General features: G+C 40.6%; 1 protein-coding gene across 2 annotated transcripts; it reads right to left on the bottom strand.

Annotated features, from left to right (window-relative positions):
- Positions 1-5,725: 5,725 nt before the first annotated feature.
- lbh (LBH regulator of WNT signaling pathway) lies at positions 5,726-17,737 on the bottom strand. Of its 2 annotated transcripts, none has more exons than XM_077559953.1 (3): positions 17,440-17,737; positions 11,044-11,146; positions 5,726-7,675 (listed from the first exon to the last, which is right to left on the bottom strand). In XM_077559953.1, the coding sequence occupies exons 2-3, from the start codon at positions 11,119-11,121 to the stop codon at positions 7,463-7,465; spliced, it is 291 nt and encodes a 96-aa protein (XP_077416079.1). In that variant the 5' UTR covers positions 11,122-11,146; positions 17,440-17,737; the 3' UTR covers positions 5,726-7,462. The 2 variants fall into 2 exon arrangements, with proteins under 2 accessions (XP_077416079.1, XP_077416080.1); XM_077559954.1 differs by lacking the exon at positions 17,440-17,737 and adding an exon at positions 13,915-14,014.
- Positions 17,738-19,242: the final 1,505 nt, after the last annotated feature.

Here is a 19,242-nt window from a genome sequence, read left to right as displayed (position 1 = left end):
AGAGGATTACCTACTAAACAGAGCGTTTAATTTAACAAATGAAAAAACTAACTTTACAGTGTCATGTTTAAGCCACTTTATTTATCAGTCATAACATATCAATAAATTATACATTTCCATTTTACTATTTACATACTGTTCATTTTCCATGCATGCATGGCATGTTCCAGGTTGATATTGACACAGGTAAAAAAAATCTTCATAATTATTGCCCATTTCAGTTTACAAACTACATACATTTTTTTTAAATTATGTATTAGGATCCTGTCTGTTTCATAAATAGATGATTAATCCTTAATGTTTCAGAGAAAAGGAAAAGTCTGTGTGTTTCTTGTGTATGATCCAGATTCCCCCCCCAAGTACTTTCAAAACAGATGTATGTTTCTAAGGCTAAAGCTTGTGGAAATGTGGTGGAACACAGACAGTTCTCAGGACTGTTTAAAAATCCCTGTTACCCCTGTCCTCCCTGACCTATACGATTACAGTACATGACTTTTACTGTTCGAGACCCCCCCCGGGACCTTTCACAGACCAACAAATGTTTCTTTGGAAACGTGTGCAAATGTGGTGGTAGCTCATCAGACATTTGTCAGGAGTGTTTCAAGCTTCTACTTGAACAGACTACAAGTTGGATACACACTTAATGAAATGTTAGTAATAACTAATGTATGTTATTATTAAAACAAAAAAAAGAGAAATAGATTAATTCATTTGAAACCACTAATCATGTTAGTCAATGATTTCCCACAATAATTGAGACAGAAAAACGTTTTTAAAAAAAACACTTTATTCCTATCAATCTCTGCCAGTGTTTACATTTTCAAACAATCACTTCTATAACATTACTAGAAAATCACAATGTCCCACCATTGGTGAGTCATTACTCAGAACAGGCCCACGGGAAAAACATTGGTGACCCCTGCTCCACGGTCTCCAATTTGCTGCAGCGCCCTCAGTCTCTTCCTGGATAAAATATTTTTTGGTCTGCTTACCACTAGTATCATTTTTAATTAACGTCCGCTTACCATGTTGCTTAGACTTTGCAGTATTATACCCCACAGTCTCCACTTGGCTGCACAGCTCCGTTGTTGCGATGCCCTAAGTCGCCTCTGAGGTCAAATGTGTCCCCTTATGCAAAGAAGTAAATACAAGGGAATCTCAGTTACCTCCATTGTTATTGTAGGTTCATGATGCGTTCAGTCAGCGTTTTTCGCTGCACTTTTGTGACATGGAAACCTGAGCCGGTACATTGCAGTGGAAAAGTGACATGAAAGCGGCTTTTACATTATTGAGTAGTCGTCTCAGTATTATATACTAGTACGGGCTGAAAAGCCATACGTGTTGATTTAAATAGGCAGCTTATGTCCTCGCCACTCTAATCCGTCTTACCTTGAGACTATGGAGGGGTGCACGAAGGGACATGGGTTAGATAAATGGCACCGATATAGCACATGGCAAAACTACAAAGAGACGCTTTAAAAGGGAAGAGTGGTATCGCAGGTGCAAGGCCCGGGGACGAGAAGAGGAAGCGCGGCGGTAAGACGAGAAGACTTAAAGAGGTCGTGAAAGGGAAGAATGTTAAATGTAACAAACGTTTTTCTCCTCTCGATGTAAGAAAACAAGTTCAAAGTGCTATCAATAGACTGAAAGGAGACGAGAGGCGATGCCCAAAAAAAGTCACTCTTGTCTTTCCCACGTTGACTTGCATAACAGGCACGTCCAGTCCAACTTGAACTCATGCGCTTTTTCTGCATTTATTCTGGAAATTTGATTAAATGGAGAGGGGGAAAATTAAATAAACTTTTTTTTTTTTGTGGCACAAAAACACATGATGAAATGTCTTATGGCTCGATGATCCAGCAGGAAATCATATAAAGTGGATACAACATCTGTTTCAATGTTAGGAAGTGGACAGACCATATTGAAATCACATTTTCACATTCTTGTCATACAAAGATCAGAAATGCCTGGATGTTCAAAATTGTCAATACTGATGTCTGATCATTTTCATGCTAGTTATTAGGAGTTATGCTAAATGCTACTAATGCTATGTATAATTTGTGTAAGCAAAAAGATACAAATTTTACTGTCCACAAATGTTGTACAATATAAAACGAGGTAATCCCTGTTTAATAAAGATAAACAAAACTAGGTTAAAGTAAAACCACTGAGGGATGTTATCATTAGCTGTGAAGCTTTTGGCTAAATAGCTCTTTGAGTACCCCCTAAAATGGCTTTTTACCTCTTTAAAAAAACGTTTGAAGAAGAGGACAAAAAGTGAGTCACATGACTTAGCAGAAATGTCATCATTAGCCTAAGCTAATTGCTCTGACCATGGGCAGACCTAAGGTAAGTCCTTTATGAATGTGTGTTAATTTTAATTGTTCTGTCACACAAACCAACACAACCCTGTTACTCAGACTATCAGTACAACACATCAATATCAGTTTTTATAACGTAGTTAAGTCAGTTCTTGACCTGTTAGCATAGAAGCTAACACAGCTAGCATATACTGTTGAGAAAAAAACTCATTAATTTGCAATCCCGTTACTGCAGTTAGAGAATATCAAACTAGTATTCGCATAAAATGTAACTTTGTTTAATTGTAAATGATTTATTCAGCACTATATTTAAAAAATATTTTTAGGTTCCGTGGCATGTCGAACAGGGCTGCACCGAACACAGCAAAATATGACCTAACAAATAAAATATCTCATTAAAAGCGTACCGTTGAGCTGAAAGAAATAACATAAACATATCTTGTAATATAAATGGTTCATTTTCCAGAAATGTTGGTGATCAAATTGTGCCCCAATTCTGGAATGACCCGTACAGTGATAAGGCTCTCATTCTCCTCGGTCTATCACGGAGTGCATGCCACAGGGAGCAGGGTCATGGAAAAGTCTTGAGTTTGACTAAGTGCTCTCTCTCTTTTCAGCCTGTCTGTCAGCCTGACTCTTTGACTCACAACACGCACACACACATACGTACACACACAGACACTACATGCTGACGTCATGTGTAACAGTAGAGCGGCGGGTAGAAGAAACAAATGACACACACTCTGCTTTAAAAGGCCATGTTGGAGTCTAGAGGTATACATCAAAGTCGTTTTTAATCATCATCATCATCGGTTCCATTCTGAAGATTTGAACCAGTTTAGACATTAACTCTTTGACTGCCAAAAACGTTAAATAACGTTTAGTAAAAGTGTGCCAAAGACGTTAAAAGACGTTTGTTTCAAAACAGAGGTGAAACTAACCATTTTCTATTGTTGATTACTCAAAAACGGAATAAGGTAGAAACAAACTTTTTCTTCTGATGAAAGATGAGAGTCCAATCTTTCATTTGGTAGTATGTGTGTTTCCATAGTCCAAACACATAATTTTCTGTGGACCTTGAAAGATCAGTCAAAAGATCAGTCAAAATGCTTAAATCGGCTGGCACCCACGGCATCCCTTTTCTGAAAACGTCTGGCAGTCAAAGAGTTAAATTACCTGAGGGATGAACACGAATAATACATTATGAAAATTTGGATTTTGAGTTTTTACCAAGTTAAAAACTCACATACATTTGGTTATAAATCATTTTTGCTTGACTTTATTTTTCTCCCTTTTGGCAGAAAAGGAGCAGGAAAACAGAGAGCTGCAGCAAAGTGGAGATTAAAAGTACTGCTGCTTCCAGAGCTAAGTCAAAGCAACAGGGTAAGCTAACGTAACTTTAATTACTAATTAAAAAAAAAAAAAAAAAAAAAAAGCAGGGGAGACTAATGACATTGAGAAAATGGAGTGCTGCAGCGAAATAGAGACTATGGGGTATGAGACTGCAGTGTCCAGAGTTAGGTGAAAGCAACAGGGAAAGCTGACATGAATAAAAACACACACACAAAAACAATAACATGTTTGCTTGAAATGGCACAGTCCTATTTTACGTAGTACAGTACTCCATGAATCAGGAACTAGTCTGGCTGGCAAATAAGCACAAATGTGATATCCATCACTTGTTTACGTCTCTTTGTGTTTTGTGTCTATCTCCATGTTGTTCACGGTGCCACATATTTACCATGTCTGGGCACTTTCCAAACAGAATATAAATTAAAAAAAAAAATGCTTCTGGAGAGGTGAGGGGTGTTGTGATGACATGACTTAAATGAAGAACACAGCTTAAAAAGTTTGGGAAAGGCTCTAAAAGGAGTGTAAAAAGTGTACATCAGATAACTGTTCTCTTCATGTCAAGGAAATTCATGGACTAATGTTATCAGAGCACTGCTGTGCGTGTGTGTGTGTGTGTGTGTGTGTGTGTGTGTGTGTGTGTGTGTTCAAAGAAGACATTTTAATGTGGACAACCAGTCACCAGTATTGTCGACTGGCCGTCAGGTCAAACTCGGCCGACACTCTGGGATAACATTGTTTCCATTGGAAAGAATTCCAAGAATGAGCGAGAAGCTCTATCAGTGAAACACTTACAGAAGGATGCTACGTTAGCTTCAGGTTAACCCCGTCAAAATGAGTAGCAATATTAAAGCCAGGTTGACACTAAGAATTATTATTAGCTTCTAATGCTAGCTAGGTGGCTAACCAATCATGTTTTTCTCTCTGGTTAACTCGATGTTAGCTCGCTAGCAAGCGGCAGAAGTAGAAGAAAGCATAATAGCTAGTATAATACTGAAGCTTACAAAGCTAAGTCAAAGCAACAGGAATAGCTCGTGTAAAATAAAAAAAATAAAAAAAAATAAACACCTTAGAGACAGGAAGTTAAATGGCCGCGTAGGTTAATAATAACCCACTAGTTGATGTGTCCTCGCTGATGTGCACGCTTTGCACGAACAACATGGCTGTAAACAGAGAGAAGCTAGTTGAAAGTTCACAAAAACACAGGCAGTGTGTTGCTAACTTAGCAAATTTTCTAACACATCCCCCAAAAAAGACCAACGTCTTTTGATTCCCGCTACGTCATTGGTCACCAGTGAGAAGCATAATGCGGTTAACCATTTAGCGGTTAGCTACATGGTTAGCAGCTAGCTAACACAAGAAGCTAACAGCAGTCCGATACAATATTAGCTACTGCATGTACACGACAGTCACTTCCAGTGATCAGGAAGTGGTTGTTTTTCCTGTAAATCCCCTCAGTTCCCGTCCATTAGCCCTTTTACGTGCAGCCAAATTTTTTTATGAGTCTTGTATCGTTGCGATCGTGCTTATGGGAAGCGCGCCAGGGGTTATTTATGCCTCCCTCTCAAGCCAAATGACACCATGTCAGCACAGTGTAAATTGTAGTTTGCCTATGGTGAGCACAATAATAAACAAAATAGAGGCAGTCCAAGACAACTGTAAGGTCAGCCTGTCATAACGAGAAGAATCTTGAGCATTGCAATATGCTTTATTGAGGACTTCCTCCATTTGTTTATTCCTTTTTTTTTTTTTTTTTAATGCAACCCCCTCCTCCGTCACAGACAAAACCCAAACAGTCCTTGTTTGAATAATGGGACACAATTGTCAGTCACATGATCAAATATTTCTGTTCATGTGAAAAATGTGTTTTGGTATAACTAATGCTAACGTCTAAGTTGTGTATCAAATCCAGATAAAATACATCCCATTGATCTTATGTCAAACCCAAATGTTTTTATTATATACAGAAAGGAATTGGCCTCACTTTTCCATTACCTTTGATGGGGAGTGCATAATCAAGAGTAGGTAGTCCACACATGTACCACACGCTTGGGTTAGCAAATTCAAGTTTATTTACAGCCTCTGTAACAGTCAGAGAGAGAAAAACAGTGGTCTAAATACAATGACAAAAACAAATCAAAGATGGCAGCTATTCTCCCTGAGCTTTACAAAAACAACCTGCTCGGTTACAGACATAGGAAAAAGACGATAGACATCCTGTACACAGCCCTAATGCCACATGGATGACAAGTCAGAACAACAAGTGGACAAAAACGACATCATTTTTTGACGTGGAAGGTGGAACGTGTTGAATGACCTACATATCAAAGCTACGTACGTGGAGATAAAACGCATGACTGCTTCCAAAGAAATTTGAACAATAGAAAGGAGCGTTTACTTGCGACGGGATCCGTTTTACGTCCAATGTTATTAGCTTGAAGAAAAAAACATAACAAAATACCGTCGTAATTTGGATTCCCACGGCAAGCAAATAGCATCCGGTTAGCACGTTAGCATCCTTTCCTTCGCTCATTTGCTTTTAAATCCGCCACAGTGAAGCGCACTAGTAAAAACGACGAATGCGTAGATGTCAACTATAGCAGTATCCCTCGCGATTAACATGTAGTTGCCTTACTGGGATGACAAAGTTGTGCTCACTGGTAAGATGAAAAAAGTTTTTTTCTACGACTAGTTCCACTTTTCACCTACTAGTATGCAATTAAACCTTAGTAAACTGCTTCACTGGGTAAAAATAAAAGACCCAACTAGCAGGGATGCGTCACGCATCAATAGGCTCATGGACCCGGCTAGTAGCACCAATATGCGGACTAATAGTTCACTAGTGTGTATAAAGTAGAGGAAGGCAGTGGAAAAAAAATGTTACTAGTCAAACAGTATGGTCAAAGCTATTGTGTAAATGTTCAAAATGCATATGGCTAATTTAGTGGATAGAATTCTCTTTGTCCTCATCAGATAATTCAGTGTACTACCAGGATGACTAATAGAACGATTGTCTTACCCGAAACATTTTTTTTTTCAACTACTAGTGCTACTTTTGGCCTACTAGTATGCACTTAAACATTACTAGTAAACTACTTACTGTTCTGCACTAGTAACAGCATTGGCCCAACTAGAAGACTAATGTCATGCACTAATAGTAGCACCAAATTGCATAATAGTAGTTTTGGATCACTAGTAACATGTCCACTAGTGTGTAAAAAAAAAAATAAAAATACTAGCATAGACAGTCGTTCTACTAGTGCTCTAAATTGTGACTTTAGTAAGGAGTCTCAACTAAACGATCACGCCCATTGTCATCAGTATTAGGACAAGTAAATACTACCGAGGGAAAACTGTGCACTAGCTGACATCTAAAAGTTACGAGTGGGCCTAGTGACTTACAAGAATCTAGTTAACATCTAGCGCTTTGCTAATAGTACGAAGATGTTAACTTTCGCCAAAGTTTGACACATTCAACACCCACGACGACAAAACGGCTAAACCTTCTCGCGCAAAGAAATACTTCAACAGCAATCCAGAGAGTGAACACACAACTGTAGGGTTAAGAGAAAGTTCTGCTTTTGGAGGGCAACCATTTTGTGGCCCCAACGCGAGTGCAGTCCCAACACCGAGTCTTTTCTCGAACAGCGTCCCATCGAGTGGCAGTGCGACAAAAAGGGGATATTGCTTCTTTCGGGTGGTGACAGTCGGAAAGGTTTAAGGTGCAGCGTGACCAGTGCGTGAACGGTAGGAGGGGGACGTTGACATTGGAAGGTACGACGTGGGCCCCCCTAGTGCTGGGAGTTCACAGTCGCCTGTCCGTTCTGGACGCCGCCGCAGTTGGGCTCCACTTCGTCATCGTCGTCCTCGCTGACCAGGAACTCCTCGGGGGGCCAGCGCAGCTCGCCGCTCTCCACCTCGCCGTCCGTTGGTTCCACCACGATGGAGGGCAGACGGTCTTTGAGCTTGCAGCAGCGCTCAAAGTCGGACGGGTCGGGGAAGATCTGCCGAGGACATGCCAACATCAAAACGTGTCATGCCATAAACCAGGGTAATTGAATATTCATGGTTGCAGATCCATCACTCTTTAAAACTAGCGCACATGGCAAGTTACATCAGTGGCAAATTAAACATGTCCAACAGACTTTGCGCTAAAACGCTGCATCGTGTTTAATCTGAAGCGCTTTGCAGGCGACGGGGGCGACATGCCAAGCTGCTCACAGCTCGTTATGAACTCATCCGGTACAGCACGGAAGATTATACAAGAGCATAATAATCGATAGTAAACTGGCCCTTTCGGAAAAGAGAGCGAAACAACGCTCTATAAAAAGTCAGCGTTCGGTGTTGAATATTTCATTCGAGTTGGGAGAAGCTTGAGGACAGAACATGGGAAGAAAAAAAAAAAGTTGAGTCGTCAAATGTTTGGCCAAAGCCCCGGACATGCAGAGAATATTTGAGATTTAACAACCTCCAACTTTTCTACGTTCTCAGGAACCCGGCGAATAAGCCCAAGGGGGGCGGAGGGAAAGAAAACCGTCCAGGTCCAAGAACAGCATTTTTGTTTGGACAAAGTGGATGAATATTTTTAGACCTGCATATTTCACTCAGAGACGTTTGAGGGGTGGTGGGTCAGCGTCTGGGCAAAGTGCCGAGTGGAAAGTAAGCATTAGATGAGACGAGAGAGGAGAGGAGAGAGGAGGGGATGCAGCTGTGGCCAAGCCTCCAGGAATTCCATCAAACGCATGAGAAGACAGCAAATATGTCTTCTTCTGTGGGGACTGTGAGAATTTATCAGGTTAGGAAAACACTAGAGTCCATCATTGGGAGTTTATTTCTCACAAAAAAAAAAAAAAAAAAAAACGGGTGGGCGGGAGCTGGAAAAGGAATGACTTTGCCTTCGGACACGCGTCACAACTAGTTTCACTTACAGCGGCGGGAAGCGACGACAGCGCATCAGTTGCTATTTTTGGGATTGTTGCGTACCAACAGGACCAAACCACCGCACCGTTTAATATGCTGTTTGAGAAAGTCATTGTTGCGAATGCTTAAACATTTACTCGTGTGCGTCAAATTAAAAATATACAAGGGCTTCTTGGTTCACGACCGAGTTCCGTTTCTAAAGCAGTGGCATAAGTCGGAACACACCATTGTCTATCATTAACTTACAACTAGCGCAGTAGGAGTATAGTTACAGTAAATATGAAATCAATCAAATAATGACCAAGTGATGTCATGCTCACAGACTAACAATTTTCACAAGTTTTTTTGTTTTTGTTTTGAAGGTGCCATTTTTCAAAGAGATTGGCCCTTTCCCTTTCCAATTTTCTGACATTTTTGGCAATTTTGTGGCCATTTCATGGTAATTTTCGGGATTCTTTTTTTTATGGTTAACTTTTTGAATATTTTCTTTCCTGTTTTTTCTTAAATACATTTTCAGATTTTTTTGGGCCAATTTTGTGGACATTCTATGGTAGTTTCTTTCTTTGTTTTTTGACATTTTATAGTTACTTTGTAAATGTTTTCTTTTTTGCATTTTTAATAAATAAATAAAATAAATAATTTTCTTACTGTTGGGCAGTTTCATGGGCATTTTATGGTCATTTTCTGATTTCCTCTTCCTTTTTGGGCATGTGATGGTCAGTTTTTGGACAAGTTTAGGTCATTTTTAAAGCCATTTCATCACCTTTTGTCTCTTCCTGCCAACTTAAAAAATGTATGTAAAAATAATTTGTACTACGTTTTTTATTTTTTTGTGATACAAAGGGAGCCACAGGAGAGGGACTAAAGAGCCACATGTGGCTCCAGAGCCGCAGGTTGCAGACTCCTGTACTAGACAGGTGGGCCTAGGATGTGTGCGGTGTCTTTGAATTCCATGTTACAATTTACATGGCAAATCAAAGAATTCCAAAACTGTGCTAATTACATAATTGTAAACTTGGCCTCAGTCCGACCAAAGCTGACGTCGGAATTGGCACCTCAGACTTTTTCGTTTCGAGACAGTCTGTGTGGTGAGGTTAAAGAGTACACAATTTAGCATCCCCCCTCCCCTTTGCACCAGTCCAGACTCAGACGGACGAGGCAGCTGGTGTGCGAATAGGGCAAGAGGAAGTCGGCCTCTTCCTCTGGGTCAAGCTACATCCTCCTCAAGACGTGCATCAACGGGCATCGCTCACCGTCCGGCGGATGCAAAGTTGGCGTTCCAAATCATAAACGCTGCGTCGCATTAATCCCTCGGTGTCTACGCTGGGTGTGAAATGTGACGGCGGCACAGCAGCTGCGTGTTTGGATGACCTTGTTGAGCTGACAGTGAAACAAAGCTGCTGGGAGGCGCTTGTCAAGACCACCTGATGGCCGATTGTCTTTGGCGTCGCCCGATACGGATGGCTGCTGCGCTAATTTACGATGAATTTTCGGGCAAAGCAATTCCGCCTCACGGAAACCTCTGATTTCTTATTTTCGCACATAACAACACGTCTCTGTGTCGGATTGTGACTGCAGTCACAATCTTCACACCATATTTAGCTCCCTGCCACGCATGAAATGATGAGTGATTGTTTTGATGATTCTTTGTTCACAGTGGTGCGCAAACGCCACATAACCAATTTCCACCGGAACTGACTGCTTCAAACAGACTTTTTTATTCTTTTTGGCCTTTCGTTCACACACAAGCATATTTTCTTTTGGCTTTAAAAATTGAGCCTTCAGAAAACACTCTCAGACAAAGAATCTACGTTTTTAGTATTTTTTTGTCTTTGGCAGTCTAGGATTCCCAAACTTTGCCTTTATGATGTTTTCAACAAATTTACCTCTGACAAAAATAAGAGGGATCGTTTTGATGATGTTAAGAACCGAACCTGGTAACCACAAACAATGAAAATCCACGGGTTTTTACAATAACCTATAGATGCCACACAATGGCGGCGATGCACTACTTTTGTCTAAATTAAGCTCCTCAACTCAAGTACAAAAAATTAAATACAGTACAGTAGATGAGATTTCTAGTGATTAACTGAGGATAGGTTCCCCGTCCCCCCCCACCAAAAAAAATCCACAAACTCGTGCGTTGTGTTTTTGATATTTCTCACTTAACTCATTTAAACTTTGCTCTCGACAAATTTACTACAGCAAAGTACAAACATTCCAAAAGTTTTATGTCACGGGATTAACAAAAAAAAAAGAAGGAATTTGTTAAACTTAAAGTGTGGCCAGCAAACCGATGAGCGAAAAAGTAAAAATAAGATGCTCACAACTTTTCTATTTTTGACCAACAACGGTCTTGCATCTGTTTACGGTTTAGTGTTGTTATGCATGCTACATTCGTAGAAACTTTGTGGGATGTAGCATATCTACTGTACGCGTGTAGCAAACATACCTGGAAAGAAAGTCTGTCCTTGGAGGGACTGAGCCTCATGTCGTCCATGGGGGTGCTGTTGATCATCACCTCAGTCATATCTCGGATAGGCACAATTGCTGAACTAGGGGAAAGGAAAAAAAGGGATGATTGTTGTTAAATGCGACGGGGAAGAATTCATCAGTGTGCATTAGCCGTATAATGCATTGTCAAATATTTCCTAGTTTTCCAAATCAAGTATACCCAAAGCATTTTTAAAATACATCTGAATGATGGATTTTAACTTGGAGTAGTATTGATTCTTACAGTTTGCGTTCAAATAACATTTTGTTGCCAACTGTTCCATTTGCCTGCAGTGTTAGCAAAATGGGCTTTTGTCTTCTCTGCCCTCCTACATGGAATCTGTTACAAAAGGACTGGAAACTGGGGGGCTTATCTCATTGAATGAGACTGAGAGCCCCCTTAACTCTTTGACTGCCAGACGTTTTCAGAAAAGGGATGCCAGCCGATTTAAGCATTTTTGACTGATCTTTCAAGGTCCACAGAAAATTATGTCTTTGGACTATGGAAACACACACACTACCAAATGAAAGATTGGACTCATCTTTCATCAGAAAAAAAAGTTTGTTTCTACCTTATTCCGTTCTTCAGTAATAAACAATAGAAAAGGGTTAGTTTCACCTCTGTTTTGAAAAAAAAAAAAAAACGTATTTTAACGTCTTTGGCACTCCATAGGATTTTACTAAACGTTATTTAACGTTTTTGGCAGTCAAAGTGTTAACCTGTAACCGTTTTATCTCATTTGTATGTCATTTTACATTGTGTTGAAACTAACTTCTTGCTGCCTCATGGCCAGTAGTCCCTTGAAAAAAAAAATATGTTTGTAGTCTGCAGATACCAGCAAGTGTTAACCTTTTTGGTAAAGGCTCATTTTAAAAACATTTTGTTCCAACTGCTTATAGAAAACACAAAATGCTAACGTTTTTGTATTTGTTAAAAGGACTTTAGAAACAACGGGTTAAGACTTTGCAAAGGTGAACTTCGGCCTTCATGTACAGTAATACAGCGCACCTGACTATAAGGCGCGCTAGCTAAATTTGGGGATTACTCGAGTTTGTTACACATAAACCGTACCCAGGTGCTTTAATTTTACCGTACCGGGTTTCCGCGCATATTGTCTCGTTCGGTCTCTGCTACTTGTATTTGTGCTCACTTGGTTTGTTTTGCTCTGCCTGACGCTCTTGCGCTTCCTTTATAGTGATCTGATGGATAAGACGCACTTTTGTATTAGCCGCAGGGTCGAATGCAAGTGAAAAAAGTAGCAGCTTACAGTCCAGAAATTACTGTACCTCAATTTCTGATGATGCCATAACTTATATAATTAAAATTGTTTTCCCCCCACAAGTATGAACAATAAATACGGCAAACCTATGGCTTGGTCTTAAAGCACTGCAAAACTGCACACGGTTGTTGCACTTCACCACAGTAATTGTGAGAGTGCGCTAGGGAGGGGGGTATTTGGGGCTTGTGGGTTTGACTGGGGAAGGAACTCAATGCACTTTTGTTCCATCAAAGCTTGACCAAACTTTCCAAATAGCACGAGGTTGCCTGCAAGTTCAGTCTTTCAATGTCGTTGCCATTTTACGGCGCCGATTGGCAGCGGCGAGGCCCGCGCGCAGTCTCGGGATGCGATGCTCGGCGGCCTTCTCACGCTGTCTATTTAAAGCACGCCGTGGTCGGCAGGCACCACGAGTTTGCACTTTTGTATGCTTGCTGGCTGCAAAGGAAAGCTGTGACAAGACGCTCAACATGAGCCGACAGATTTGGCTTGACCCACTTTAAATCTCAGACGCGTTTGAGGATATAAGCAGGGGATGGTGATTAACACATGATTTGCAAAGTACAATTATGTAAACACTTGTTACACGGAATCAATTTGCCACAATGTAAAGCACCTAGTCTTATTAAACAAAAAAAAAAATCTTTAGAATAGCCTCTTAATTACCGATGCTGATTAAAGCCCACAGGGGACACACTGTGAAACTTCTATTACATCATGAAGCATCCCCAAAAGGAATGCGCGAGCACAGGTCTGGCTTTTGTCGAACACACTCCTTGATCAAGTCCTCTTTTGCAAGAGGTCAGAAGTGTTACAGTTGAGGCCGAAAAGTATTTGGACAATGACGGAGCTTTAACATACTTATTTATACGCCACTACCAAGGATTTAAGTCTACTAGATGCTCAGCTTTAATTTAAGAGTCATCACAAGAATTATGGCATTTGACATTTCACATAGCACATTTCCCCCCCCCCTGCCAGATATTAATCTAAGCATTATATCTTGAAAAACCTGTTGAATTAAAGCTGAATGTCATTTTATGCCAAATGCATAATAATTGTGTGTGTGTGTGGGGGGGGTTTGATAGTAAAAAAATAGATAAAAATTTGCATCAATTAAACCATGGATGGCATTGTTTCCATATTGGCACACTTCAACCACAAGCCCACATGGACCAAAATATCACAAAACCGCTGTCCTGTTTCACATTATAACATTTCACACCAGAAATTACATTGAGGCAATGACTGATTGCGATAATATACAGAATCTTTCACAGCCAAGCAAAACCAATCAAATGTTATACGTTATGTACATCCAATTATATAAAATCCACAACAGAGGCTCGCACTGTGCCTCATATTTCTTAAAAATAGTGTTTCAATCAATCATCATTATAGAAACATGAATTTAAAAAAAAAAAATCATTTGTGTGATGCTTCTGTAAATAGTTTCACCATAAGACAGAAATTGCTTTCTTCTCAGGATGAAAACATGTCAATATAACTGAACAAATCACCGCCCCAAAAAGTCTAAAAGATAGTCAACATACCAACGGCACGGAACCCCAATGGCAAATGAACCCAAACCCGAGTAGCGTAGGACGTGAGGACACGCACAGTTAAGCTCCAAATTGTCTCTCTCCAGACTAAGAGTCCACTCAAATGAGCAGTTCTGGGGGGGGGGGGGGGGGTAGTGGCATCACATGACATGAGTCACTAAGTGGCAGCTGATTAACCCCTAAAGCAAAAAAAGGGGGGGGGGGTAGGCAACCGCTTTTTAATTACTTTTTCCAGTCCTGATTACACACTCAGTTTTACTCGCTTGTGGAAAGTCTGACATCACAGGAAGAGTGCAACGTTGTTGTGAAAGAGCGAGTATCATCCAGTTGAGTCACTGTCAATTCATGCCGGTGGCATGACGTGGCATGGCACCATCCTGGCAACGCAGTGCAGCTCGGCTTTGGTGGAAATATACCACCAGGGATGCTGTCTGTGCGCATCGCAAAGATAGCCGTGTTAATTTTTTTTGTCAACTGACTTGCCTCACAGGCACATATACACACATCAGCCTCAGTCACAAGTTAGCAGCAATTAATTAATAAACTTATTTAAACGCTAGACCTGTCACATATCCAAATTTTATAAAAGTACCTTTGGAATTACTTGGATTTCTGTATTAACTCATTTGCTCCCAAAAACATATAAATATGTTCTATTCTAATTGTTTTAAGTATTATATGTATTTATAAGTTTTTTTGTTTTGACGCAGCCTCTCAACTGCAGAGAACGGTTGAAGAAACGGTAGTCATTACAAAAACGGCCAGCAGATGACAGCAGAGCAAGAGATCAACCAGGGCCATGTTGAAAAAAAGCTCTTTTACCCACCGTTTTAAACAAATTTGTAAATCATGATGAAACTAATTGCTGCAAAACGGAAACAAATAGAAATATACTTTTTTTCCTGATGAAAGAAGAGACTCTAATCTTTCTTTTGGTAGGTTCCATGTTTTATAGCAATAGAACACAACATTCTGTGGGCCTTGCAAAATCTGTCAAAATCCAGTAAAACAGCCGGGAGCAAAGGGGGTTGCTTCTGTGAAAATGGCTGAGAGTGAATGAGTCAATTGGTCTTGAAACATTACATCAACTTATAATGAAGCAAGATCTTGAATTGGAATATTTATCTCAAATGTTATTTATAAGCGTTACATTTATTTTTGTTTGAGCTACTACTACTACTACTAACAATAATAATAATTAAAGTAATGGAGGCTCGAGAGCGATGAGAGGTTCATCACGGTGGATGTCATTTCATCTGTGAGCGGGATGCGGAGGAGGGCCAGGCAGGCATGCAAAAAGGAGGGGGGGGGGGGGTGGAGGGATGCTCAGGGAAGTGAGACAGTGATGACCTGAGAAGCGGGAAGAAAGATAAACACGCGAGCCTTGCCAGTCATATTTCTGCGCGGGGATCGTATAAACATCCTGCTTGGCTAAGAATAACAGAACATTGGGCTAATAAAACAGAACGGGGGCACAACGCGGAGGAAGCGTGTGTGTGTATTTTCGCAAACATGTCCACCTGGTAGGGAAACACACCAACACGAATGGAAATAGAAAGCCATTTGAGGTTTTATTCAACATCCAGACTACTGTCATCACTAGTAGTTCGTCTTAGTTAGTAATGTTTTCCACTACAACTTTACTGGTAAACTACTGTACTACAAGGGAATGGGGGCGCTTTACTGTAAGAGTTGGATATCATCAAGGATATGGAATCATGTCTCACAGCCACAAGTGTCATGCAAGACTAAACAGCGCGTCCCCATTGTGGAACGTGCAGACAGTGTCCTATAAGTAACCCAGCTGTAAATGGATTACATAAAAGCTACAGTATAGACAAGAGCGGTGATTAATGCTCTCAGCGACTACGCGTGTACAACTACAGACAGTGACTTGACTTGTACTGGCCCTGGTGCAGGTGAAATCCTCTCCATCTTGAGCCAGGTAGGATATAGGCCAGCAGGCAGAAGTGGGTCACACTTAAGACATACCAATACACCTGTAGCGAACAGTGATTATACATTTATGTGGTTCTACCATAATAAGCAAACTCCTGATGTTAGGCTAACCAGGACTATGACATGATTCTGCGACGAAAACAAGATTGGTTGACCTTGAAAAAAAAAACTTTTGACTTTAATGCCAGTTAGAAACAAAATATATATATATATATATATTTTTTTTTTTTTTATGTTGAAAAGCCAAGTGGTGTTACAGATAGCTGTTGAGAGTTACCAAAAAAAAAAAGTAGCAACTCGCATATCCTCCCCGGAGACAGGAAGGAGCATACACTATATCAAGTCTCGAAAACCACAACATCCTCAGTGAGTTAAGGTTAACTGTAAAGAGGTAGCGAGACAAAAAGTGTACTAGTCGGCCTTATACGGACCTTATGTTGACATCAAGGATGTCCAATAACTGCTTTATAGAAATCTGAACACTGTTTTGATATCAACTCCACGCACTAAGGTAGAACTAGTTACTAGTTTTCTTCCGTATTACTCACATTTTTGTACACCATAGGACAGTCCACTTTGGTACTACTAGTGTGTGAAACCCAGACCTAGATGGGAAGCCGTTTGAGCATTTACTCAATATCCTACTAGTACACTCAAACGTCTATGTAATATAGGTCCTGCCCAGGAAAACACTTCAGTGCAACTAGGGAGGAACAAGAAGGACAACTAGGGAACACTACTAGTAGAACAACTGCCAGTTACTAGTGTAAGGTTGTCCTCCTACTGTGTATAAATGTCATACAGGAGAGTCTTTCCATTGCTAACTAAGGTCGTACTTGTAGGCCAAAAGTGGTGCTAGTAGTGGAGCGGGAAAAGTTGCTACATTTTTATACTAGTGCATTGAATTGTCTTACTTGTGAAGACAAAGAGCCAACTGGTACATGGACCCAAAGATGGATGTCAAAGATATTGAATAAATGCAGTTTCATATTCATAGGCCAAAAGGGACAATAGTCGCGTAAAAAACGTTTGTTCTACTAGTGAGCGGAATTGTCTTACTAGTAGTGACAACAAAGCACATACTAGTACATGGACTTTAAGCTGAATTGCGATATGGAACAAATGGGTGCATCCTCTTTTGCGACTGCAATGCACCTGCAGCCATTATACAACTCGAGGTTTGATGTAGAGGAGTGGAGGGGATGGTTTGGGAGGGGAGGGAAGGGGCGGGGCGTCTGGAAGGACGCAAACCAAAAATACTTTTATAACTAAATATAAAAGATAAATGTGAAACCTTTCCAGCTTGGTTCTTAGGTATTGCACAGAGCAGGCTATCTTTTTATTTTGTCTTAATTGACACATTTCTGACACGCCTAACCCCCCCCCCCCCTTTTTTTTTTCTTTGATGCTTACATTTGGGTTAAGAAACGAGTGCGGCCATCGATTTGAGTTGAGGTTTATTGGATTAAAATTAGCATTAAATCAACAAAATTCACGTTAAAAATGACACGTTTTAACACTACACATGCTCATTAAAATACTCGGGAGAAAACTCACCTGAATGAGTCCGAAGAAATACAGACATGTATTCGAAGCGCACCTGATGCCACTTGGTTTAATTAGCTTGCGGCTCTTTGGATGTCGAAACGTCACATTTAAAACGCCCCACAACACGTCACAAGGGACCTAAAACACGACAAAATGACACTCAACTGCCAGCCAGGTCGTGTCGTCTAGTCTAGTCTAGTCTAGTCTTATCTCGTCTCGTCTCTCCTCCTCTGCTCGACGCCGCCACTCTCGTGTGCACTTTTTATCCGTGAGGCGTGTATACGCACGTCGCCGTCAAATTCCTCAATGGAGAACGTCCCGCCCCCTTACTGATGCGAGCCAATCGAAGCGCCGGTTAAGTGTAGACGTCACGACGCCCGTCATATCTCATTTTAGTGTGTGTTGGTGTGTCGGTGGATAACGTGGAGATGTTGCGGCAGGACACTATCGATTTGTCGTCTCCAGTGTGGAGGTGGAGGCGGGGTTGACGAAATGAACAGTCCCGGCACGTCTGGAATGACGAGCAGCCACTTGATGATGAGACTGTTTGTGATGCCACAAAGCCATTCATAAATCTTTTCTTTTCCGAAGGCATGACATCATTTGTATTTTACAAGTGACACCTGTCTTTAGCTTTAATTCTTCACCTTTAAAAATGCAATCATTATATGATGATGAGGAGGATGATGATAATGATGCGTTGCGTGTGTGACCTTCACGCTTAATAAAATACCCTCCACCCTTATTGAAGCGCAGGTGCACCCGAATACAGGGAAGAGACGCTATAGTGAACTACAGCAGTTATTTACTGCCATCATGTGGTCGTTTTATATCACGACACGGATACGTGTACGGCAGTGATGGGCAATTTAAATAGTGGAGGGGGCCACAATTTTCCCACTTCCGTACTACTCGGGGGCCACAATTTTCCCACTTCCGTACTACTCGGGGGCCACATATGACAACACACTTCCTAGCTATATTTATGACAAATGTGTGTGTCTGAATGAGTCAATGTAAAGCTTTGTAAAGTACTTTTGGCAGCATATGGTGTAGATAAAGTGCTAAATAAGGAGTCAATTTGCTGTTGTTGTAAGCGAGTGAACTATTGTTTGTTTGTTTTATTCATCTCATACTCACAATGTTATACAAACAAAATAAATTCACCTGTAAAATTGAAAGTTAATAAATTCACCTGTAAAATTGAAAGTTAGATTTAAAAAAAATAAAATAACAAAAAAGGTCAAATAAACAATATTAACCATCTTATACCCAAATATAAGTAAACAGGTATGCAAAGGGGCAGGAAGAAGCTTTTTTTTATCTAGTCATGCCCCTATTTTATAATCCCGTTTACGTATAATTAATATGGAAAATTATAGTGCATATGAAATAGTAGTATATGCAACAAACTATATATACTGTATAGCCACCTTTTCGCATGCAATGACAACACAAATCCACATCGCGTCGCTGTTGTCTGTTAAATCGTTGGAAATGAAAATGCTTCACGTTTCTTGACAATAAGGCACCCTTATCAGTGTAAAAGTCCAGGCCAGCATAAATAACTGGCTCCTAAGCGAGGCAGCATGCACCATGTCCCTTTTGGCTGCCTTTATATGTGTTTTATAGACTTTACTGGAAACCCAAACTTCTACATGTCTTCCTTGTCTGCTGCATTGAAGATATGATATGATATGAAGGCAAATTATTCATTTCTCTCTCTCTCTCGCACACGCACACGCACACGCACACGCACGTCTGTTGCCGTGCAGGGACATGGTCTCTCTCCCTGTCTCCGGCCCTCTCGCA

This window comes from Vanacampus margaritifer, chromosome 1, assembly GCF_051991255.1.
Source record: "Vanacampus margaritifer isolate UIUO_Vmar chromosome 1, RoL_Vmar_1.0, whole genome shotgun sequence".
Lineage (NCBI taxonomy): Eukaryota > Metazoa > Chordata > Actinopteri > Syngnathiformes > Syngnathidae > Vanacampus > Vanacampus margaritifer.
Note: the sequence above shows the minus strand (reverse complement) of the source record. Positions and strands in the feature narration are given on the sequence as shown.